This window comes from Rattus rattus, chromosome 15, assembly GCF_011064425.1.
Source record: "Rattus rattus isolate New Zealand chromosome 15, Rrattus_CSIRO_v1, whole genome shotgun sequence".
NCBI classification, from domain to species: Eukaryota; Metazoa; Chordata; class Mammalia; order Rodentia; family Muridae; genus Rattus; species Rattus rattus.
Window position 1 is genome coordinate 74861853 of NC_046168.1, and position 24175 is coordinate 74886027.

The 24175-nt window shown below is 40.9% G+C and overlaps 2 protein-coding genes across 2 annotated transcripts in view; both read left to right on the plus strand.

The window, feature by feature from the left end:
- C15H5orf63 (chromosome 15 C5orf63 homolog) lies at window positions 1-22993 on the plus strand. Its single transcript, XM_032885973.1, has 5 exons — window positions 1-109; window positions 439-539; window positions 11830-11947; window positions 21532-21588; window positions 22174-22993. Exons 3-5 carry the CDS (start codon window positions 11837-11839, stop codon window positions 22351-22353), a joined length of 348 nt encoding a protein of 115 aa, XP_032741864.1. The 5' UTR covers window positions 1-109; window positions 439-539; window positions 11830-11836; the 3' UTR covers window positions 22354-22993.
- The window catches only part of Marchf3 (membrane associated ring-CH-type finger 3), a 188899-nt gene continuing 176591 nt past the window's right edge, over window positions 11868-24175 (plus strand). The window contains exon 1 of the mRNA XM_032885970.1: window positions 11868-11947. The gene's annotated coding sequence lies outside the window, so the exon portion shown is untranslated. The remainder of the gene's footprint in view (window positions 11948-24175) is intronic.

Sequence of the window (24175 nt, forward strand, 5' to 3'; positions counted from 1 at the left end):
GTTTGCTCTGGACCACTTGACGCTACCTGCCAGAAAAGGATCAATAATGTTTGTCTCTTGCTAGAGGAATATGCAGCTCTGTAGTTTTATTTAGACAGACTATTGGCAGGTAAGTAATACAAATGAATATTTTTCCAACTTGGAGAATTTATTGGGCTGTGTTTCTATTTTGTTCCAATTGGTTGGCTGTATTGTACTCACAGGAACACTGTACCCAGAGGCACTGTGGAGAGATCCCTTCAAATAAGTTTGTTTTAATTAAAGTTTTTGTATTTCATATCTTGTATATATTCTAGCTGACCAATATATTTAGTTACAAGTGCTTGTACTTGGGATTTCAAACACAGTAAGACATTGAGGTGATGTGGTGTGAAGTGGTGAGGAGTTTTATGTTTCTTATTGAAAATCTAGGGGTTTTTTTGCACTGTTTTATTCAAGGGATATACATCAGAGGAAACCAAAAGCCAGATGGAATAGTTCCTGGATGAAATTTTATTCCTGTTCGCAATTATTTCGAAGGGGGATACCCTCTGGATCAGGTACGTGTGGCTCTACAAGTAGCAGGACTGAATGAGCTTCTATTATCTCTTCCCTTTGTATAGCTAGCAAGTTCCAGGAAAAAAGTTATTCGGGGAAAATATGTAAAGTGAAAATCTGTGGCTAATTCCCATAGGCATATGATTGTACCTCCCGAACCCTATTCCTGTGCTGGTAGGCACTGGGATCAGGAAGCACAAAGACTGGACTCTCTTTTCATTCTATTTCTTATTCAAGAGCTAACTTCCCAGAGATGTAAGCAGAATTTAAAATATCTGCTGTATTTAGAAAGTATCAGTCTTCAGCTCATGATTCTAGACGCTGCAAAATGTCAATACATGGATGCAAAAGTCTTGGCAAGGGTCCCCTGCCTATGGCCATCACACTAGGAAACTAGGAAGGGAACCTACCATGTTCAGAAAGAAGCAATATTAACTCCCCTTCCCTTTTATTTGCCATAGTTTCCCATGATCAGATATCTTCTAGGCTCTACTTCTTAAAGGTTCTGTTACCTCAGCATTGCCGTATTGGAGGTGGAGCTTCTGACACTTGAACCTGCTCAACGTATCCAGCACATAACATCATAGCATCAGCAGTAATGGCTACTTTACTTCTCAGTCTTCCTCACTATGCCATTGTGTTGTGAATCTTCCCTCTGCCCCAAGTTCCCTAAGGGCAGGGACAGTGTCATAATCACTTTTATGTTTCTAGTACCTGACACACTGTATACACTCAGTTCATGCCATGGACACGAAAAGGCAGTGTCCCTCAGGGGAAGTCTGCACCTGTAGAGAACATGAAAACATCTCTGGGAAAGCAGCAGAGAGAAAAGAATAAAAACAAAAGTCACCTTCCAGGGAGTGTGGTTAGAAGTAATGTGTTCATTAGCAGCTTGAACCAGGGAAGGGTTTAGTTGGACATCCACAGAGTGTCGCCAAACTGCCCCCTAAGCAGATCTACCTGGGAAGTGTAGAGCATTTGCTGAGTGGGATACGCAGGCTGCTGGGCCCGGCAGCTCCTTATGTCTACTCTCCTTCCAGACTTACCGTGCTCAGCCCTTCACCCAAATATCTGTTCCACAAATATTTGAAGAATTAGTTACAAAGGTAACCTGATTACTAACTTACCAGGCCACCAGCATCTTGGTTTGATCCTATGTCAAGATCCTGTCTCAAGGACCTGTCATGTTACTGATCTAAACTAAATTGCTAAAAAAAAAAAAAAAAAAAGAAAGAAAGAAAAGAAAATTCACAGTTTTTTGTGTTTGTTTTTTCTTTTCTTTCTTTTACAACATTGTGATGGAGTTCAACGTTCAGAGCTTATATATAAATTACATTTATTGTATTATTGTATTACACACACACACACACACACACACACACACACACACACACACACAGAGTGAAGGGCTACTACTGCTGCAGTCTGTGAACTTGACTGCATCTAAAGCCAGAGTGTTACAGCTATAAATATAAACTTCCTCTGATTGTTCCAGTACTTTCTCATATAAATAACAAAATAATAGGAAAATGGATTTTAGTTCAGTCAGGAGAGAAGGACATGACATTGAGTTATTTTATTTTTTTCCTCTTATATATGTTTTTGCTAAGCTAGGAGAAAGAAACTATTATATTACTTTATAGAAAGTCAGCTGAGGCCATCTGAAATATACACATGGAGAAAGGTCTTCATGTTAAAATAGAAACTAATGGGAATCTTGTTAGACTTAAAGATTAGAACTTTTTTTATACTAGGAATTTTCTGTCTGAAACTTACTCCTTTTTTCTTATGGACCTTAAAATAGCCTGAAACAAAACATATAAGCATATGCCCTTGTTTAAGGAAAAAATAGGAATAAACAAAATATTGTACAAAAGAATTAAGCATGGTTTCCATATCTAAGGTCCCTTTTCAGTTCCAAGGTATCAAAATATTCTACTAGTAGTTGTGGAAGAACAGAAGAAGACTCAGAAGAGTGTAGAATCTTCCACAGCTTAGAACTGCCAGGGCCTAAAGTGGACAGTGCTCAGTGTTCAAATTAGACTCTTTGTTGTACAGGCAGGCTTATGACTTAGCGATAGTGAAAGACTAATGAATTATTGGATTTGCAACAAAATACCTTGCAGGTCTTGTGTGGTCAGATAAATTGGAAATGAATAGAATATTAGTGATAAATGGAAGACATTTTGAATTGCAAACTTGTTTTTAGCAATGAAACTGATATTACTATGTTAGCGTAATGTGATTAAAATGTTTTAATGAAACTGTCTTCTTTCTGAGTCAGTATTAAATATCAGAGGAACAAGGTCATGTTGGGTAAGGAGGATAAATGTCAGAAAGAGTCTGCATAATTCTTTATGCACTTTGTTCCCATTCCTTGAACTGGATGGTTTTGCCCTCAGTCTTAATGTTATCTTTATGGGAGGATGGAATTTTCAAATTGGTTTTTAAACTCTGTTAAACCCTTCTGTCTAATATAAGCTAACCACATTATTTAGGTTTTTGTGCTTTCAGAAATGGGTTTGCAGCCATTATGTCATAACTGAACTGAACATTGTTGCACACTCTGAATTGGACTGTGCTGCTCTGGCTCTAGGCCAGTTGCTGGGTCAGCATCTTTGGGATGAAGACTAGAAGGAGGAAGTCAGCACGTGCAGACCCCATTGTGATAATTGGTCCAGAATTCCCTCTGGACTACTCCTAGACACTATGGGGTACATTCTGTGGAGTGCATGACTTTTCTTGATTAGCACTGGTTTTGTTTTTTTAGCTAGATGTTTTCTTAGAAACCTTTTCTTGACACTGTCACATGCACCAGTCCCATTCTGAAGTAGACTCCTCTGAAGTAATGATCTGGAAGGAGTAACTGGTAAGTTCTAAAGATTCTAAAACACTTGCCCGCACTTACCACAGGTCAAGGCAAAGGCAGCGGTGCTTCTGCATGAGGGGAAGACTGCCGAGATGAATAGGATATGTCATTTAACATAACATTTTAAGTATGTCTAACAGTACGTTTAACTCCTGTGATTAAACAGTTCCCAGCTGAATGCCAGACCACTCTGGGGTCAGCTCCCACTTCCCAGTGCGGTGGTTTCAGAAACCACTGCTTCCGAGTTGTGAGTAAAGAGAGGAAATGATTGACAGTAAGCAAGTGTAGTTACACCATGCATGGATTCACAAGGAATTCTGGTCCTCTCCAAAGGGCAGCAGATTGTCAGCTTCCAAAGATAGGAATTTGTTCAAAGCCCTGTGCAGGCATGGGCCAGTCCCCTGCTTGCTTCACGGTGGGATTGCTCTTTCTTGGATCACAAGGACGTTTGAGACCTAAAACCTGTGAACATGCTTCTCTTGAGTCTCTGGAAAATGAGAGGTCAAGACAAGTAGTAGAATTTCCATTTCACAGTTGGCAAAACTAAGGCTCAAAGAGATGAGTTTTCCTGTGCCTTAGAACATGTTAGTGGCAGTTGTATTTCTCTTTGGGATCTATCTTTGTGAAATCCTCACCAATAAATGAATGAATGAGTGAATGAATGAATGAATGAATGAATGAATGAATATTAAAGTTAAAAAAATAATCCAGGGAATTCAAACACAGCATTCCTTTTTTTAAAAAAAATTATTAGATATATTTCTTTACTTACATTTCAAATGTTATTCCCCTTCCCGGTTTCCTGTCCATAAGCCCCCATCCCTCCCCTCCCCCTCCCCCTCCCACTCCCACCCCCCCTCCCTCATATGAGTATTCCCCCCACACATCCCCCTTACACTGCCACCCCCATATTCCCTGCACTTGGGGGTCCAACCTTGGCAGGACCAAGGGGCTTCTCCTTCCACTGGTGCCCCAACAAGGCTATTCTTTGCTACCTATGAGGTTGAAGCCCTGGGTCAGTCCATGTATAGTCTTTGGGTAGTGGTTTAGTCCCTGGAAGCTCTGGTTGGTTGGCATTGTTGTTCTTATGGGGTTGCAAACTCCTTCAACTCTTTCAGTCCTTCCTCTACCCCAAGGGGTCCTGTTCTCACTTCAGTGGTTTGCTGCTAGCATTGACCTCAAATACAGCATCCTTATGTAAACTCTATATGAAGACAGAGTCATAGCTGTAAATGAGCAATTACCCTGCTTATGCTTAATTTCCCTGATTGATAAGTTTGAGTGTGAACTGTGTTTATTTAAAAGTATTTTGATCTCTCCAGCAAATTTATTCAGATCTACTTGATAAGGTGATTAATAATGTCAACTTAACACTTTCCTTAGTGGGCTTCTGTTCTGATAGACACAGCTTGAGGAAATCATTAACATTATAGTAACGACTACTTTTTCTACCCATAAAATGAGAACAGCAGAGAAAGGGCCACTAGAAGGGGATTGTCCTTTGTTTAAAACCTGTAAATAAAAAAATTATTTTTGAAAAGCTCAGATTGGGTGTCCTGGCTTGTAATTTTCTGAAAGTTTCTGAGTGAGTTAAGCCATGACCTCATGTCAGGGTGTTTGCTGTCCAGTCTCATAAGTAGTGTTCACAGTCTGAAAAATGGTCAGCTGTATCTGAAGTATTTTTTCAGTCCTGCAGTTTCTCACTTCTGAAACACCTGTTGATAAGGATGTTAAGTTTTCTGCTGGGGCAATAAAAACAAAGTTTCAGGGAAAAAAGTCATTATTTATAAAATGCCTCTTAGAATTATTTCATAACCAATAATTAAGCTTTGATTCTATATTGTTTTGACTTATACAGCTTTTTAAATGTACTGTCCCCTTTAAGTAGTCACTTTAAGATAGTCAACTTTAATCTCCACTCTTTTCCTCCCATCAGCTATCTCTGTCCAGACCCAAAATATCGTTTAACTTGTTCAGTTAGGCAGCAGCCAGTCATGCTTGTGGTTCAGTAGCACATTAGTTATAGGGTTAGTGCCTCTGGAGCAGCGTTAGACACATAGCTTCCGGTTTGTGTGGTGTTCCACTGTCCCATTCTAGACAAGCCCACATCACTGCTGGGTGGTGGACTGCTCCCTCATTCTGGAACCCCCTCCACTACCACCCCCACCCACCCCCACCTCTGTGGTGACGTACTTTCTGGCTTTCCTCTTTCCTGTGGTTGTGCTGCTTGTCCTGGTTTCTCTCTACCCAATCACTACAAGTTGCATTGCTGCAAAGATCTATGTTGAGCCCTCCTTTTCTGTCCTGAGATCATCTCTAGTTACATAGCTGCAGATACAATCTTTACACCAACAAAAACTAATTTTTATCACTAGCTCTGGCTATTCACATGAGTACCAAACCTATATATGTCACTGCCCACTTGAGTCTCAATGATGCTCTAACTACTAACAAGTTAATCTTCCAAAATATTGGAAATAAATCATTCAAACCTATCAGTGGTTTCGAAGATGTACATGACAAATCACGCTTGGCTTGACAACTATTAAAAGTTCTCTGAAGTCCCATCGTGGAACTTCCCCGCTTATTTCCACTAGTCTTCATCTCTTTGCTCAATTTACATTTTCCCCAAAATTTGTGTCAAGTATTCAACCCAAACTTTGGAGTGCTTCCTATTTTGTTTACATGTCCATAAACACTAAGTGATTTAAAATCCTTTTGTGACACTATTCCCCACTTTAGCCCACTTTAGCCCACGGTACTCATCCTTCCCTTTCTCTTGAAGCATTTGCTATGCCCCTGTTGTTATACCTCCTGTCTCCCTTGTTTACCTGTCTGTGCATGTTAATATTCTGATCATACTTTTAGCTCTTCATCAATGAGGATCATCTCTTACTTGCTTTGAACTGTTTATTTCCTCATCACTGTGGAACTAATGAGTAAATGGTCATTAGTTTGCTAATACTATAAAGCATGATATAACTTTTACCTCAATTAATAATCACCCTTCTGAATCCATAAACTCCATCTAGAATTCTTTATGCTTGTATATCGTGTATGAAGTTGATGTGAGCTTTATTTGGAAAGAAATAAACCAACCACCAGGATAGATGAAGGAAAATATAATGGCTTCATTTTACTGAGAATTAGAAGGGACGTAGGTATGTAAATTATTATTTTAATAAAGTTGCAACTTACTGTATAGACAAGTTCTGAACTTCAAACAGTCAAAGAACATTTTCAAAATGTTCTTGCAGACTGATTATGGTGGAAATGCAACTGAACGTGGTACCAAAGGACTCGAAACAGAGCTATCTGGATCTCTCTTCCATGGTCTGAGGGGAGCCAAGGAAGCCTTGAGTGAATGTGTATTGTTCACATGGCACAATCATATCAAAGATGAAGCCCCAAACTCACCGGAAACCGCATAGTTAGAGTGAAACTGAGCAGTGTGTTGTGTACAGCGGCCCACGAGTAGGTGGCAGGATCCTTGCCTTAGCATCCTGCCTGTCCCCAGGCTGTGGGGCTGAAGCACTGGAACAGCACCTGAGAGTCCACCTTCATAGTAGATTGAGGCCTCACTTCCTGCACCCCTCGGAATCGATGCCTCTGAGTACCTGCTTACTGAGAAGTTTAGGTTTTGTCCCTGTCCATACAGTGGTGCCATTCCTTGTCACTTCAGCTGCACAAGTGCCCTGCCATAGCTCTCCTGTTCTTATACCCAAGATTAAGTTAGATTCCGATTTATTCAGAAGGGAGTGCGGTTCACATACAGCAGGTTGCAAACTCAAAGAGGAGTGCCAGGGGGCATCATTTATCCCTATGTCCCAAGGTCAGGTAGAACCCAGTGACCTGAGTCATCACCTCAGCAACCTCATCTGATTACATAACTTTCAGTATCCTGAAATGGGGGGCTTGTTCCCAAAAAGAGGTGTGTGTTTCTTTTCATTTGGGTAAAAATAGAAATGCTATACCTAGATGGTAATGCATGTGAAGTGGAGCATTTAACTTCTCACATGGCACAAATGAGTAAACGGAAGCCTTGAGCTAGCTCTCTTTATAGAACATAGGTTCAGCAAGAGATATGATAATAGTATTTGGTTAATGTCAGCTCAGCATTAAATTTACATTATAGTCTTGTGCAGAAGCGCCAACATTATCTGTTAATAACCAAGGCGGTACCTAGGCTTATATAGAGTTCTTGATTTTGCACATGAACTAACACTGCAGCTTGCTGATGAATGATTATGTGAGCTTGGAGCTTTGGTGTGCCCGAGGACTCTTTGTATGAATAAAATTCTGGTCAGTGAAGGTCAGTTTCTCTACCCAAGCGAGAACAATGTTGTTTCCCTAATCAGATACATACTGTGTTTGAAAGATCCAGGAGCCCTACCTAAGTGATGTGCAGCCATAGCCTGGGCCGTTCGTCATGCTGAAATGAATAATCCTTAATAAAGGCTCAAACAACCATAGCATCTTCCTGTACTATAATCAGGTGCTTTCATGGTGTGCCCTTCAGTGCTTCTCGGGAAAATGCTAGAAGGTTAAGTTTCTTCTCTCTCTTGCTTCAAGGAAGGCTGAATTGGTTCGATCAGTCCTCCCCCTTGTTGTATTTGATTCTGCCATGAAGACCAATGAAGTCTGCCTCAGTAGTGTTGCAAGGCCAGTTTCCCTTTCTCTTTTAGGGGATCTGAGCCTCTGAGTAGCACTGGACTTGAAACAGCAGGAGTCACCATCTTTATTGTTAGGCTTCAGAATTTTCTCTAAGCACATTCTAAATCCAGTTTTATGCTTTTTTTTTTTTTTTTTACTTTCTTCCAGTCTGTGACAAAGGTGACCCAATTGTGCTTCTTTGATATTATGAGCTCAGTTCTTTGTGTTCCTGTCACAGAGACACATAACAAAATACAAAGGATAAAACTGTCTGTCTGTACAATAGGAACACTTATTTCATGACTAATGTGACATAATTTTAAAACAATGCTGTCAGTAAGGGCTAACCATACAAGTTTTTAATCTCAGCTGCTCAGAAGGCCAGGACAGGAGGAGTGCAGGTCCAAGGCCAGCGTGGACTACAGAGTGAGTGGACGGCCAGCCCGAACTATTTAGTGAAACTCTTAAATTAGCTTTTGCCCAGCATTTGTGAGTCTCTAGGTTCAGTTTCAGTACAGAGAATTGGGGAGGAAGTTTTGTCAACTCACAATTAGGAGCTAATAGGCAGAGGCCACTGTTCAGAATTTTTTTTATAGTACTAAGATATGGTTCAAAAATAATCGAACTAATGAAAATGTCACATTGATAGAGTAGCCCATATAAAGATTTTACTTCAAGAAGGCATAATTTGGTGAATGTGACTTTGACAGCAATGGCATTGGGGTTTACAGAGTTAGTAAAATGATCTCAGAAGAGCTTTAAAGTGTTCCCATTGGAGTGTATCATTTTTTCATTTAATTTTTACAGCCATAAGTGAACTTCAAGAATTAAGAAATTTTAGGTTTAATATCTAAGTAAAGAATAAGGAGCCTTTTCTTTACATCAGACTCTAATATAAATTTATAATACACTACTATGAAAGAAATAAGTTAATTGAACAATATAGTAAAAATGCATACACCATAGGCCACTAAAAATATGCAGGTCATAAAACTGCACAGCCTTGATGCCTTGCTCGGGAAATAAACATGCCAGGTTTAAGTCATTAAAAGTGCGTGAGAAAGTAGCAGTGGAGAGGCGAGAACAGCGGTAGTGGTAAGCTGAGTGGCTGCAGCATCTCTGAAGACCCCGCCTGCCTCTCTGGTTATCGAACAATATCCCCCCAATCTGGAATGCAGGCAGCTCTGTTTACTATGACAGGCTTTATTTGTCTTGGCTGCAGCCAAGACCACATGCTGTGTTTTGTCATTTTGGAAATACTAAAGCTGGTTTCCATTGTGGATGTGAATTTTTTTTAAAGCCTTAACACCTCTGTCTCAAGTCAGCTAGTAATAAGTTTTCCTTTCCTTGCCAGCCAAACATCAATAAATCTTCTTTCCCTCCACCAAAAGCAAGTAGCTGCAGTTCACAAAGCAGGCTACAGTCTTGGTGCACTGCCATAGAAGGCCGCACTTTCCATCCAAGGACATATCTCCACCATTTATAAAGCCACTTTCTTTTCATTTACAGCTCCTCCATATAGTACAATTTCTTTAATACCGTGTTATTCTACAAGAAAGTGCCACTGGTACCACAGAGTCCTTCCAAATCTAATGATTCAGAAATGTCTACCTACCCATTAAATACCAGGTCAATTGCCTGTGCTTAGAAATGGGCTAATAGATCAAATCTTTACCTTTAACATGCAGTTCCTCCCTGATTTATGTCCTGTGTAGTCAAAGCTGTATTTTCAACTACATTCACCGAATTCATAGAAAATGTGGATGCTAAGACTTAACACTTAGTTGAGAGTCTCGTAGAACATAGTGGCATTGCTTACATTCACTCTCCAAAGTGATTCTAAATAGCAGATTCCTGCAGGTCTGTTAGTTAGCAGGGAAATCTGGGTAGAAGTGGAAGGGTAGGGGCTCATGAGTAAAGGAAAGAGCATTGCTTTCATGGACCAGTGGCTGAGCTTTTTGTCCTGTGGTCTTTATTGTAGTCTGATATGGGTTGGTAGTCTTTTCTAAAGCCCTATCGTTTGTTCTGAAATAAGTTTAAGGCTAATTTGCACTGAGAGGCCTAGTAGCCAGGGAGAGTTGAACGTAATAAAGTCATCCTCTGCTCTGTGAAGTAGGGCACAGGAGATTTGAAGTGGTGGCAGTACCAACTGCAGTGCTTCAGTCCGGAGTCAATAGGCACCCTGAAGAGCAGTAACCTTTAGTTTAGAGGGAAGCCTAAAGAATGACTTCTGTCCACACTGCGTAATTGAGCAGAGGAGAGATTACAGTAGGAGGGAAAAACTCACTCTAGTATTTCAGCCCTCAAGCAAATATTTAAGTACCTATTATGTGCACATTGATTGTGTTAACTGAGGAATACCGGTGTGACCAATACCTGTTCTTATAGAGCTCTACTGTAGTAGAAAGGACATAAATTGTAAGTAGTAAGGGACATCCTAAAATGGAAACACATATAATAAAATTATGCATTAGGTTGATTCACAAAAATATTACGAATGTGAGGATGGGGAGTTATAGGCTGGCCAGCATTGGTGAGGTGATCAGTAGACTTTTCAAGGAGGTGATTTGAGTCCTAGAGCAAAATAAGGAGAAACTATGTATACTTCCTATGGAGAAAGAGAGCAAGTGCCGTGCTACTGGTGGGAAAGAGCTCTGGGTGTTCAAGGATTAGACAGAGAGTTGTCACAGCTGTCACTTGTCACTTGTCACAAGCTAGAGTTGGAGAGGTAAAGTGAAATTAAGAAATATGATCCCAGGGAAGTTCATCTTGGAAATAGTGGTAAGTGGGAAAGATAGAGCTATACATGTGTGTTTTAGAAGCGAAATTGTAACATTTATAGATTGAGCTCCGAAGCCGAAGCTGTGGAATAACTAGGAATAATAGGGTGTCAAAGTAGCAGAATGAGGGAGCTTCAAAGCCCAATGTTTGACATGCCGCTATTAAACTGTTCTTCTGGAATCTCTACAATAAAAACACCAGTGTGTTTGTGTATGAAGCTTTTGAAAATCATGGCACTCTCCTTTAAAACACTTCTTAAGGTGTCAGCAGACTTTTTTCCTGACAAGTTAACTCAGACCAATTCTCTCTTAGTTTCTCTACCTGCAGCTCTGTGCCCCTCCCTCCCTCCTTCCCTCCCTCCCTCCCCCTCTTTCCTTTCTTCCTTTCTTCTCTCTCTTTCTCTCTCTCTCTCCTCTCTCTCTCTCTCTCTCTCTCTCTCTCTCTCTCTCTCTCTCAGTGTAGGATGGAGATCTCCTTGGAGGTGGCTTGCTCTTTCGGGTGCACCATTTACTTGCTACTTCTTTTACCATGGAAGGGCTGGGTGGGCTGGGTGCTTGCCGTAAGAGTGAACCAACCGTCCTTGGACTAAGCCATCGCAGGACCCCTCCACTGATAAGAAGGAGTCATCAGGATGCTACCATCTGCAGCTGGAAGTAAATGTCATATTCAAATTAACAAACTCATGAAATTTGCTTCCAGAAACCAAGTGATTAGGTACAAGTCTAATAGGGTTTGTTTTTTTTTTTTTTATTGTTGTTGGGGTTTTTTTGTTTTGTTTTGCTTCTTAATTCTAAATTCTGTTTTGCTTGGAGTACAGTGAATTTATTATGGACACGTGCCAAACATCTGGGCCTATCTGAAACTTCTGGACTCCGAGATACAATTCTGAAACTTTCAGATTCAATCACAAGCTTGCAAGTTACTGCTTGTATTCTAAAGAGCAGAGCCAATGGTGCATTAAGTTTATTGGCTTATTTTTCTTTTGGCAGAATTAAAATGCTCTGGTTTCAAGGAAATAGCCTGCAGATTGCCAAATCCTCCTTTGGACTCTTGAGAAATCTCTCTGCCTCTAACACGGCTCTGCCTGTGCTGACCTTATTCACAAAGGTACTGATAGAAAAGCAAAATTACAACTTAAAAATAAAATATTGTCATTGTTGGGAGAGAAGGTTGTGTATATCCATGAGAAGCAGCACCCATGGAAGTATTTATGAGAATACTAACTTATGTTTATACTATGGGCGCTTAAACAAGGGGGCAAGCATTTCCTCATCGGTCCTTACTTTAGAAATGTAAGGTCAACTTGCAACTCAAACTTTTTGTAGCTTTGTGCATAGCATGTTCATGTCTGTCTGTAAAAATGGTTCCAGTATTGTTTGGGGGGAGGGGGTTGCAAACTATCACATAAGCAAAGTCCAAATAAGAGTGAATAATGAAGACTGATTGTACTTGTTTTCTTATCCCTGGCACTACTGTTAAGCTGTGTGTGTGCACGCGTGCGCGTGTGCGCACGCACCTGAGGTTGTTATCAGGAATCTTCCCTCAGTATTTCTCCACCTTATTCACTGAAGCAAGGTCTCTCAGTTGACTCTGCCTTACAAGCCCTGGACTTCTCGCAAGCCACCACAACCACAAGCATTTACAGGGATCCTAAGGACCTGAACCCCAATCCCCAGGCTTGCACTGCAAGTGCTTTAATCACTGAACCATCTCTTTCCAGGCTGGGTTTAAGTTTTTTAAGAGTTCTCACCTGTAATTTTGGAATACAAGCATCAGTAATATCTGTTTTTGCTAATTAACATCAATTTGTGATATTTATAATCAAAAAGGAACATGAAGAAGAACATGAAGAAGGAACAAGAAACAGAAGTTACTTTTTTAACACAGCAATTCAAACAAAAAGTCTTTTTTGAAAATTTTTTAGATTTTAGTCATTAGTCATTTAAATCCTGCCAGTTGTGATGGACACCTGTGTCCTCCAGCAGTCAGAGTGAGGCAGGAGGATTGTTACATGTTCAATACCAGTCTAGGCCACATAGCCAGTATCAAGCCAGCCAGGGCTACATAGCAAGACCTTATCTGAAGGCCACAGCTCCAAGTGTGAAGTTAAACTAATTTTTAAAAAAGGAACTTCTTGTTGAGAAATAATAATGTTTTCATCTAAATTTCTTTTTATATCATCAATATACATTGTACTATTGGAAATTATAGAACCAAAAATGTTCCATTATCTGAGATAACAGCCCCATGAAGTTAGCTGAACTTACTTGTCCTGTGACTGCCATCCACTTTTTTGGTTCCAAGAGTAGATGAAATAGCCAAGAACATTTCCAGAAAATAATCAAGCAAACAAAATCCAATCTCCCATTCATTCTTAGTATGTATCTCTAACCCTGCCAAGTATATAGTAAGATATGAGTAACAGGCATCCAAAGAAAGAAGTAGAAAAGTCAAGAATTTGTCTTTTTTCTATGACAAGTAGTGGAGTGCACTTTTCAGACTGAGTTTAAAGCAAGAGATTTTCTGTGTAGTTTTGGTCTTTGGTTCCAAGGGGTGCTTGATTCAGAAAAGGAGGTTATTAGTAGCTTCAGCATTGTATCTTCTGGATTAAATCCATCTTCATATTGGCTCTTCTTGATTGGCACACCCCTGAGCCAATAATAGGCAAAAGAGATAGGATGCCCTGATGGTTTGACCTGCGTCAAGTGCCCCACCTTTCTTGCTTACAGATGGAATTAACCACATGTCCAGAGTAGTTCCTATGGAATGGAACTATGGCATTCTCGTTACAAGAAAGGGAAGGTGTGTGTTAGTGCACAGTCCAAGGACACAGTGAATAAGAAGTGCCACAGAGGGTCCTCGGAAAGGCATCCTGACCTTACTTATCCCTTCCAAAGTGTGATGAGTCTCTTCAAAGACACACACTGACATATTTGCATTATTAATTTGTACAAACTTCCACAAACCTGATTCTTTTTTTTTTTTTTTTTTTTTTTTTTTTTTTTATTAACTTGAGTATTTCTTATGTACATTTGGCAAACATCCCTTCCCTCCCCCCTTCCTTATGGGGTGTTCCCCCCCCCTCCCCCATTGCCGCCTCCCCCCCAACAGTCTAGTTCACTGGGGGGTTCAGTCTTAGCAGGACCCAGGGCTTCTCCTTCCACTGGTGCTCTTACTAGGATATTCATTGCTACCTATGAGGTCAGAGTCCAGGGTCAGTCCATGTATAATCTTTAGGTAGTGGCTTAGTCCCTGGAAGCTCTGGTTGCTTGGCATTGTTGTACATATGGAGTCTCAAGCCCCTTCAAGCTCTTCCAGTTCATTCTCTGATTCCTTCAACGGGGGTCCCGTTCTCAGTTCAGTGGTTTGCTGCTGGCATTCGCCTCTGTATTTGCTGTATTCTGGCTGTGTCTCTCAGGTTCGATCTACATCCGGCTCCTGTCGGTCTGCACTTCTTTGCTTCATCCATCTTGTCTAATTGGGTGGCTCTATATGTATGGGCCACATGTGGGGCAGGCTCTGAATGGGTGTTCCTTCAGTCTCTGTTTTAATCTTTGCCTCTCTCTTCCCTGCCAAGGGTATTCTTGTTCCCCTTTTAAAGAAGGAGTGAAGCCTTCACATTTTGATCATCCGTCTTGAGTTTCATTTGTTCTAGGCCACTAGGGTAATTCAAGCATTTGGGCTAATAGCCACTTATCAGTGAGTGCATACCATGTATGTCTTTCTGTGATTGGGTTAGCTCACTCAGAATGATATTTTCCAGTTCCAACCATTTGCCTACGAATTTCATAAAGTCGTTGTTTTTGATAGCTGAGTAATATTCCATTGTGTAGATGTACCACATTTTCTGTATCCATTCCTCTGTTGAAGGGCATCTGGGTTCTTTCCAGCTTCTGGCTATTATAAATAAGGCTGCGATGAACATAGTGGAGCACGTGTCTTTTTTATATGTTGGGGCATCTTTTGGGTATATGCCCAAGAGAGGTATAGCTGGATCCTCAGGCAGTTCAATGTCCAATTTTCTGAGAAACCTCCAGACTGATTTCCAGAATGGTTGTACCAGTCTGCAACCCCACCAACAATGGAGGAGTGTTCCTCTTTCTCCGCATCCTCGCCAGCATTTGCTGTCACCTGAGTTTTTGATCTTAGCCATTCTCACTGGTGTGAGGTGAAATCTCAGGGTTGTTTTGATTTGCATTTCCCTGATGACTAAAGATGTTGAACATTTCTTTAGGTGTTTCTCAGCCATTCGGCATTCCTCAGCTGTGAATTCTTTGTTTAGCTCTGAACCCCATTTTTTAATAGGGTTATTTGTCTCCCTCTTGGGTCTAACTTTTTGAGTTCTTTGTATATTTTGGATATAAGGCCTCTATCTGTTGTAGGATTGGTAAAGATCTTTTCCCAATCTGTTGGTTGCCGTTTTTGTCCTGACCACAGTGTCCTTTGCCTTACAGAAGCTTTGTAGTTTTATGAGATCCCATTTGTCGATTCTTGATCTTAGAGCATAAGCCATTGGTGTTTTGTTCAGGAAATTTTTTCCAGTGCCCATGTGTTCCAGATGCTTCCCTAGTTTTTCTTCTATTAGTTTGAGTGTGTCTGGTTTGATGTGGAGGTCCTTGATCCACTTGGACTTAAGCTTTGTACAGGGTGATAAGCATGGATCGATCTGCATTCTTCTACATGTTGACCTCCAGTTGAACCAGCACCATTTGCTGAAAATGCTATCTTTTTTCCATTGAGTGGATTTGGCTCCTTTGTCAAAAATCAAGTGACCATAGGTGTGTGGGTTCATTTCTGGGTCTTCAATTCTATTCCATTGGTCTATCTGTCTGTCTCTGTACCAATACCATGCAGTTTTTATCACAATTGCTCTGTAATACTGCTTGAGTTCAGGGATAGTGATTCCCCCAGAAGTCCTTTTATTGTTGAGCATAGTTTTAGCTATCCTGGGTTTTTTGTTATTCCAGATGAATTTGCAAATTGTTCTGTCTAACTCTTTGAAGAATTGGATTGGTATTTTGATGGGGATTGCATTGAATCTGTAGATCGCTTTTGGCAGAATGGCCATTTTTACTATATTAATCCTGCCAATCCATGAGCATGGGAGATCTTTCCATCTTCTGAGGTCTTCTTCAATTTCTTTCTTCAGAGTCTTGAAGTTCTTGTTGTACAAATCTTTTACTTGCTTGGTTAAAGTCACGAGGTACTTTTTATATTATTTGGGTCTATTATGAAGGGTGTCGTTTCCCTAATTTCTTTCTCGGCTTGTTTCTCTTTTGTGTAGAGGAAGGCTACTGATTTATTTGAGTTAACTTTATACCCAGCCACTTTGCTGAAGTTGTTTATCAGCTTTAGTAGTTCTCTGGTGGAACTTTTGGGATCACTTAAATATACTATCATATCATCTGCAAATAGTGATATTTTGACTTCTTCTTTTCCGATCTGTATCCCTTGACCTCCTTTTTGTTGTCTGATTGCTCTGGCTAGAACTTCAAGAACTATATTGAATAAGTAGGGAGAGAGTGGGCAGCCTTGTCTAGTCCCTGATTTTAGTGGGATTGCTTCAAGTTTCTCTCCATTTAGTTTAATGTTAGCCACTGGTTTGCTGTATATGGCTTTTACTATGTTTAGGTATGGGCCTTGGATTCCTATTCTTTCCAGGACTTTTATCATGAAGGGGTGTTGAATTTTGTCAAATGCTTTCTCAGCATCTAATGAAATGATCATGTGGTTTTGTTCTTTCAGTTTGTTTATATAATGGATCACGTTGATGGTTTTCCAGATATTAAACCATCCCTGCATGCCTGGGATGAAGCCTACTTGATCATGGTGGATGATTGTTTTGATGTGCTCTTGGATTGGTTTGCCAGAATTTTGTTGAGTATTTTTGCGTCAATGTTCATAAGGGAAATTGGTCTGAAGTTCTCTTTCTTTGTTGGGTCTTTGTGTGGTTTAGGTATAAGAGTAATTGTGGCTTCATAGAAGGAATTCGGTAGTGCTCTATCTGTTTCAATTTTGTGGAATAGTTTGGATAATATTGGTATGAGGTCTTCTATGAAGGTCTGATAGAATTCTGCACTAAACCCGTCTGGACCTGGGCTCTTTTTGGTTGGGAGACCTTTAATGACTGCTTCTATTTCCTTAGGAGTTATGGGGTTGTTTAACTGGTTTATCTGTTCCTGATTTAACTTCGGTACCTGGTATCTGTCTAGGAAATTGTCCATTTCCTGCAGATTTTCAAGTTTTGTTGAGTATAGGCCTTTATAGTAAGATCTGATGATATTTTGAATTTCCTCTGAATCTGTAGTTATGTCTCCCTTTTCATTTCTGATTTTGTTGATTTGGACACACTCTCTGTGTCCTCTCGTTAGTCTGGCTAAGGGTTTATCTATCTTGTTGATTTTCTCAAAGAACCAACTTTTGGTTCTGTTGATTCTTTCTATGGTCCTTTTTGTTTCTACTTGGTTGATTTCGGCTCTGAGTTTGATTATTTCCTGCCTTCTACTCCTCCTGGGTGTATTTGCTTCTTTTTGTTCTAGAGCTTTTAGGTGTGCTGTCAAGCTGCTGACATATGCTCTTTCCTGTTTCTTTCTGCAGGCACTCAGCGCTATGAGTTTTCCTCTTAGCACAGCTTTCATCGTGTCCCATAAGTTTGGGTATGTTGTACCTTCATTTTCATTAAATTCTAAAAAGTTTTAATTTCTTTTCTTTATTTCTTCCTTGACCAGGTTATCATTGAGTAGAGCATTGTTCAATTTCACGTGATATGTGGGCATTCTTCCCTTATTGTTATTGAAGACCAGCTTTAGGCCGTGGTGGTCCGATAGCACATGGGATTATTTCTATCTTTCTGTACCTGTTGAGGCCCTTTTTTTGACCAATTATATGGTCAATTTTGGAGAAAGTACCATGAGGAGCTGAGAAGAAGGTATATCCTTTTGCATTAGGGTAGAACGTTCTATAAATATCCGTTAAGTCCATTTGGCTCATGACTTCTCTTAGTCTGTCTACGTCTCTGTTTAATTTCTGTTTCCATGATCTGTCCATTGATGAGAGTGGGGTGTTGAAGTCTCCTACTATTATTGTGTGAGGTGCAATGTGTGTTTTGAGCTTTAGTAAGGTTTCTTTTACGTATGTAGGTGCCCTTGTATTTGGGGCATAGATATTTAGGATTGAGAGTTCATCTTGGTGGATTTTTCCTTTGATAAATATAAAGTGTCCTTCCTTATCTTTTTTGATGACTTTTAGTTGAAAATTGACTTTATTTGATATTAGAATGGCTACTCCAGCTTGCTTCTTCCGACCATTTGCCTGGAAAGTTGTTTTCCAGCCTTTCACTCTGAGGTAGTGTCTGTCTTTGTCTCTGAGGTGTGTTTCCTGTAGGCAGCAGAATGCAGGGTCCTCGTTGCGTATCCAGTTTGTTAATCTATGTCTTTTTATTGGGGAGTTGAGGCCATTGATGTTGAGAGATATTAAGGAATAGTGATTATTGCTTCCTGTTATATTCATACGTGGATGTGTTATGTTTGTGTGCTTTTCTTCTCTTTGTTTTGTTGCCAAGACGATTATTTTCTTGCCTCTTCTTGGGTATAGCTTGCCTCCTTATGTTGGGCTTTACCATTTATTATCCTTTGTAGTGCTGGATTTGTAGAAAGATATTGTGTAAATTTGGTTTTGTCATGGAATATCTTGGTTTCTCCATCTATGTTAATTGAGAGTTTTGCAGGATACAGTAGCCTGGGCTGGCATTTGTGTTCTCTTAGGGTCTGTATGACATCAGTCCAGGATCTTCTGGCCTTCATAGTTTCTGGCGAAAAGTCTGGTGTGATTCTGATAGGTCTGCCTTTATATGTTACTTGACCTTTTCCTTACTGCTTTTAATATTCTTTCCTTATTTTGTGCGTTTGGTGTTTTGACTATTATGTGACGGGAGGTGTTTCTTTTCTGGTCCAATCTATTTGGAGTTCTGTAGGCTTCTTGTATGCCTATGGGTATCTCTTTTTTTAGGTTAGGGAAGTTTTCTTCTATGATTTTGTTGAAGATATGTACTGGTCCTTTGAGCTGGGAGTCTTCACTCTCTTCTATACCTATTATCCTTAGGTTTGATCTTCTCATTGAGTCCTGGATTTCCTGTATGTTTTGGACCAGTAGCTTTTTCCGCTTTACATTATCTTTGACAGTTGAGTCAATGATTTCTATGGAATCTTCTGCTCCTGAGATTCTCTCTTCCATCTCTTGTATTCTGTTGGTAAAGCTTGTATCTACAGCTCCTTGTCTCTTCTTTTGGTTTTCTATATCCAGGGTTGTTTCCATGTGTTCTTTCTTGATTGCTTCTATTTCCATTTTTAATTCCTTCCACTGTTTGATTGTGTTTTCCTTTAATTCTTTCAGGGATTTTTGTGTCTCCTCTGTATGGGCTTCTACTTGTTTATTTATGTTTTCCTGGAATTCTTTCATGCATTTTTTGCGATTCCTCTCTGTAGGCTTCTACTTGTTCTCTAAGGGAGTTCATCATGTCTTTCTTGAAGTTCTCCAGCATCATGATCAAATATGATTTTGAATCTAGATCTTGCTTTTCTGGTGTGTTTGGATATTCCATGTTTGTTTTGATGGGAGAATTGGGCTCGATGGTGCCATGTAGTCTTGGTTTCTGTTGCTTGGGTTCCTGCGCTTTGCCTCTCGCCATCAAATTATCTCTAGTGTTACTTTGTTCTGCTATTTCTGACAGTGGCTAAACTGTCCTATAGGCCTGTGTGTCAGGAGTGCTGTAGACCTGTTTTTCTCTCTTTCAGTCAGTTATGGGACAGAGTGTTCTGCTTTGGGCGTGTAGTTTTTCCTTTCTACAGGTCTTCAGCTGTTCCTGTGGACCTGTGCCTTGAGTTCACCAGGCAAGTCACTTGCAGCAGATAAGTTAGTCTTACCAGTGGCCCCGAGGCTCGAGTTCGCTCGCTGGGTTCTGCCCACGGGCTCTCTCATAAAGGTGGCAGCGACCGGGAAGATCTGTGCCGCCTCTTCCGGGAGCCTCCGTGCACCAGGGTTCCAGATGGCCTCCGTGTTTTCCTCTGGAATCAGCAATGTGTGTAGACAGTCTCTTCTGGTTTCAGAGGCGTGTCTGCCTCTCTGAAGGTTTAGCTCTCCCCCACGGATTTGGGTGCAGAGAACTGTTTACCCGGTCTGTTTCCTTCAGGATCCATGGTGTCTCAGGCAGGGCTCCTGCTGCTCCTGGGCCCCTCCCCACAGGAACCCAGAGGCCTTGTACAGTTTCCTCTTGGGTCAGGGATGTGGGCAGGGGTGGGCAGTGTTGGTGGTCTCTTCCGCTCTGCAGCCTCAGGAGTGCCCACCTGACCAGGCGGTAAGGTATCTCTCCCACGGGTTCTGGGAGCAGAGAGCTGCTGTGGGCCGGGATCCGTGGGTGTGGGACTTCCGGTAAACACAGGACGTGCCTGGTCCTAGAGGGATTCTGCCTCTGTTGTCCCGATTCCACCAGGCAAGTCACTTGCAGCAGATAAGTTAGTCTTACCTGTGGCCCCGAGGCTCGAGTTCGCTCGCGGGATTCTGCCCACGGGCTCTCCGCGGTGGCAGCGACCGGGCCACAAACCTGATTCTTAAGATCAAAACACCCTTCTAGCCTCTGCCATAAAAACAAACTATAAAGAAGTGCCTTCCCTTAGTACAGTCCTGCTTGGTTTTCCTTTAAAGCTTGACCTTTTGACACTCTCCGAAAATTTTAGCATGAAAATTTAGCCCTACAGTAACAAACTACCCATAGTCTGTTTATTGTTGATACTAATAGCAATTTATGAGCTGAATCTAGCCAAAAAGATCTAGAAGTATCCAAGTCTTTATTTCACAACATGCTCTGAGTTAAGCTGAAGAAAAGGCCTGTCTTTTTACATGATAGCTTATCTCTTTCTAATATATTAAAAAGCAGTTTTTACCTGAGCAGCAGCAATGTTGAATCTATTTTCAGCTCATAGGAGAGAACCTGTGGCTAGACTCTCAGGCACAGTGACTAAGAGACCTTTAATAACTGCCAATCTGTGTTCTCCCCCACCTTTCCCACAAGGCAGTTGAAGAGTACAAACAGCAGAGAGGCCTATGCCTCAGGTAGAACATTAGTCCACTGTGGATACCTGCAATACTAAAACAGAGAAAACACAGTGAAGTACTACAGTCACTCATCTGAATTGAAGAAAAAAAATTCCCTCTCTCTTTCTATGGCTAGAACAGTCACTATTTCACTGTTCTCCGATAGAATTATTCCTGTGGACTAAGTAGGAAAAACAGGCTGATGAAGTTCAGTACTCTCTGGTCAGAAAAGACTTAAACCATTTAGGTCAATGGTATGAGGCCACCAAGTGCTCCTTACTTAGGAAAAGGCAGAGCTAGGTAGATAGGAGAGTGAAAAACAAGGAGCATGCAGTATGCACACATAAGCACATGCCAGTAGGTACACACACAGATATCAAACAGTAAAAGCAACAGCTGAAAATGCAGAGAGCCAACCATCATGGAATAGTAGCTGTTTATGAGACTCTGTGGTTATAATTAATCTAATAGAAAACTATCCTTTAAAAGTAAGTGTAACAGGCTTCTGATGTGTGTCTGGTTTCTTTCCTTTGGCATGGGGGAGGAGGGATGTTATACTAAAGTCCTGCCTTTGGGTTTGACATCTTTTGTTTTTCCTGTAGGACCCATGCCCACTGTGTGATGAAGCTAAAGAAGTGCTCCAGCCGTATAAAAACAGGGTAATTTCCACGTTACAGATGGGATAGATACGGCTTCCTGTATAAACTGTCTGCCTGGATCCTTTCTTTAAGAAAAGATTTAGTGGTTTTCAGTTAGCGTTTGTCTCTATTCCTCAGAGAGCTTAGTACTAATTTCCACGAGCTCATTAGTGCTCGACTCCTTTCTCACTGGTTCTTGCTCTGATTCAGAGTGAACTATCGGGTAGGATGTTCCTGCTAACTTTTCACTTTGGGCCCATTGCTTTTATCTTATTCTGTAACTCCCATGATGTGTTTTCCTTTAGCAAACCATAGTAGCTTGACTATTCTTACACTTAGACGCTTATGTCTTGATTTCTAGGCAGTGTCCCAGCTGGGACACATTATTTCATCGGGAACAGAGCAGAGCCCTGCTGCTGAATGGAGCAGGTGTAACTATGAAAACCAGAATGTAGAGTCCAGTGTAATGAAACCAATCGGGCTTTGTAAATTTAGGCCATTGAATCACTGTGGGCTCCAACAAACAGTTGGGGTCAGCATATCGCTGCAGTTGTAGCATAGCTCCACGTCCGTGAAGTGGAGTGCTTTAACCTATCCATGTTTTAGTTTATTTTACAGGAGGTGGACATCACACTTCCAGAAAATTCTACTTGGTATGAAAGGTATAAATTTGACATCCCCGTCTTCCATTTGAATGGCCAGTTTCTGATGAAGCACCGAGTAAATACCTCAAAGCTTGAAACACAGCTTCTGAAACTTGAGCAGCAGGTGCCGGAGACAAACTGATGTCTTCTGATTGATGCAAGTCCTCGGATGAGACGTTTACTTACAGGCATCCTGTGAACTAAGAGAACACATTGTAGAGCGAGGGAAGCTGTAGGAATGAAGAAGTCTATTTGTTGAGTCTATCTTTCCCCTTTGCGACCGTGGATGTACCTCTCCTGCACTGGACAGTACCCTGATAGGAAGCAGGCTCTGCAGTCAGGCTGCCAAGCAGCCCTGGAACCTAACGTTATGGAGTAAATGCTCTTACACCATTAAAGTGGAATGTGAATTGTTAATAGCTGTGCATAGTTGAGAAAGGGATGTTTTAATGAACACATCTGCATGCAGCCTATTTCAGTGGAATTTAATAATACCTGTTTAAAATTAGCGTTCACTTTTGTTAAGTAGAATAGAATAATTGTCCTAGCCAAAAAGGCTTCACTTCAGAAAGACAAAGGAGACTTAAACCTACAGACGGTGTAAGCAGACTCAGCTGCACGTCATCATGGGATTGATTTTTAATGTTGAGGACAGCATTGAGTTATCATCAGTTAACTCAACTAATTGTAAATAGTAACTGTCAAATTTTTGAATCTTAGAAAAATTTATTTTAATCATAACTGAACATATCTAAGCAAAAAGTATCATTTTATACAAAGTATTAAATGTGTGGTTTTGTATTCTGATTTATATTTTGTCAGATTCAGCAAACATCAGAATGGATTCACTTAAAAAACTGCCTTTTCCCTTAAATCATCCCTGTGAAGTTCTGTGAACTGTTTAGTTGTTATGAGACACTAGATCTGTAAGTGCTCAGTGTGAGTTAGCTTTTAATTATAGAATATTGTAGCTCACTGACCTTAGACATTGTCCTTACATTATACCTGAGGAACTTAGTCCATGGGCACCCAGCCACTCAGCCACTGGGCCAGAATCTTGACATTTCTAGTGTTCTCTGGACTAATGTAGTGGTTCAAATACAGCAACTCCAGCTACGGTGGGTTCAGCACAAAGTAAGCCCTCCACAGTAACAAAAAAAAAAAAAAAAAAAAAAAACCTAGGGCTGGAGGGATGGCTAAGCAGCTAAGAGCACTGGCTGCTCTTTCTAGGGTCCTGAGTTCAGTTTCCACCCACCACATGGTGGCTCACAACCATCTGTAATGGGATCTGATGCCCTTTTGTGGTGTGTCTGAAGACAGCGACAGAGTACTCATACATGAAATAAATAATACTTTTTAAAAAAAGTCCTATAGTGGTTAGAGAGATAGCTCAGTGGTTAAGAGAACTCGTTCATGTCCCAGGCCCCACATGTTGGCTCACAAAACGCCAAAATCCCAGTTCCAGGAGATCCAATAGACACATACATGGTGCACATCCTTGCATGCAAGCACAGCATTCATATACTTGTTGAGCCCTGTGGTAGACAGACTTCTAGAATGATGCCAGGATCCTCACCCTTGTATAATTCTGCCCCTGTGATGTGAGTAGAAATGATTTGGTGTAGCTATGTTATAGTATTTGGCAAAGGGAGGGGACTACGTTAGGTGTTCCTACTCCAGTTAGGAAGGCCACTGAAAAGCTCTACAGAAGTCAAAGAGGTCATCCCTAGCTAGCCCTGAAAGCAAGAAAATCCGCCCCCCACCCCTCGTGAACTGCCTGTCTGAGACCACATAGCAAGAAACTGGGGAAGTCTCTAGGAAGTAAATAGTTCTTGAGACAACAGCCAACAGGAACATGGAGACATTAGTCATAACTTCAAGGAGGTAAGTTCTGCCCATAATCAGTGATCTCAAAGAATCCCTAGTCCTGGGTGAGAGCTGCTGCCCTAGAGCACCTCAGCCTC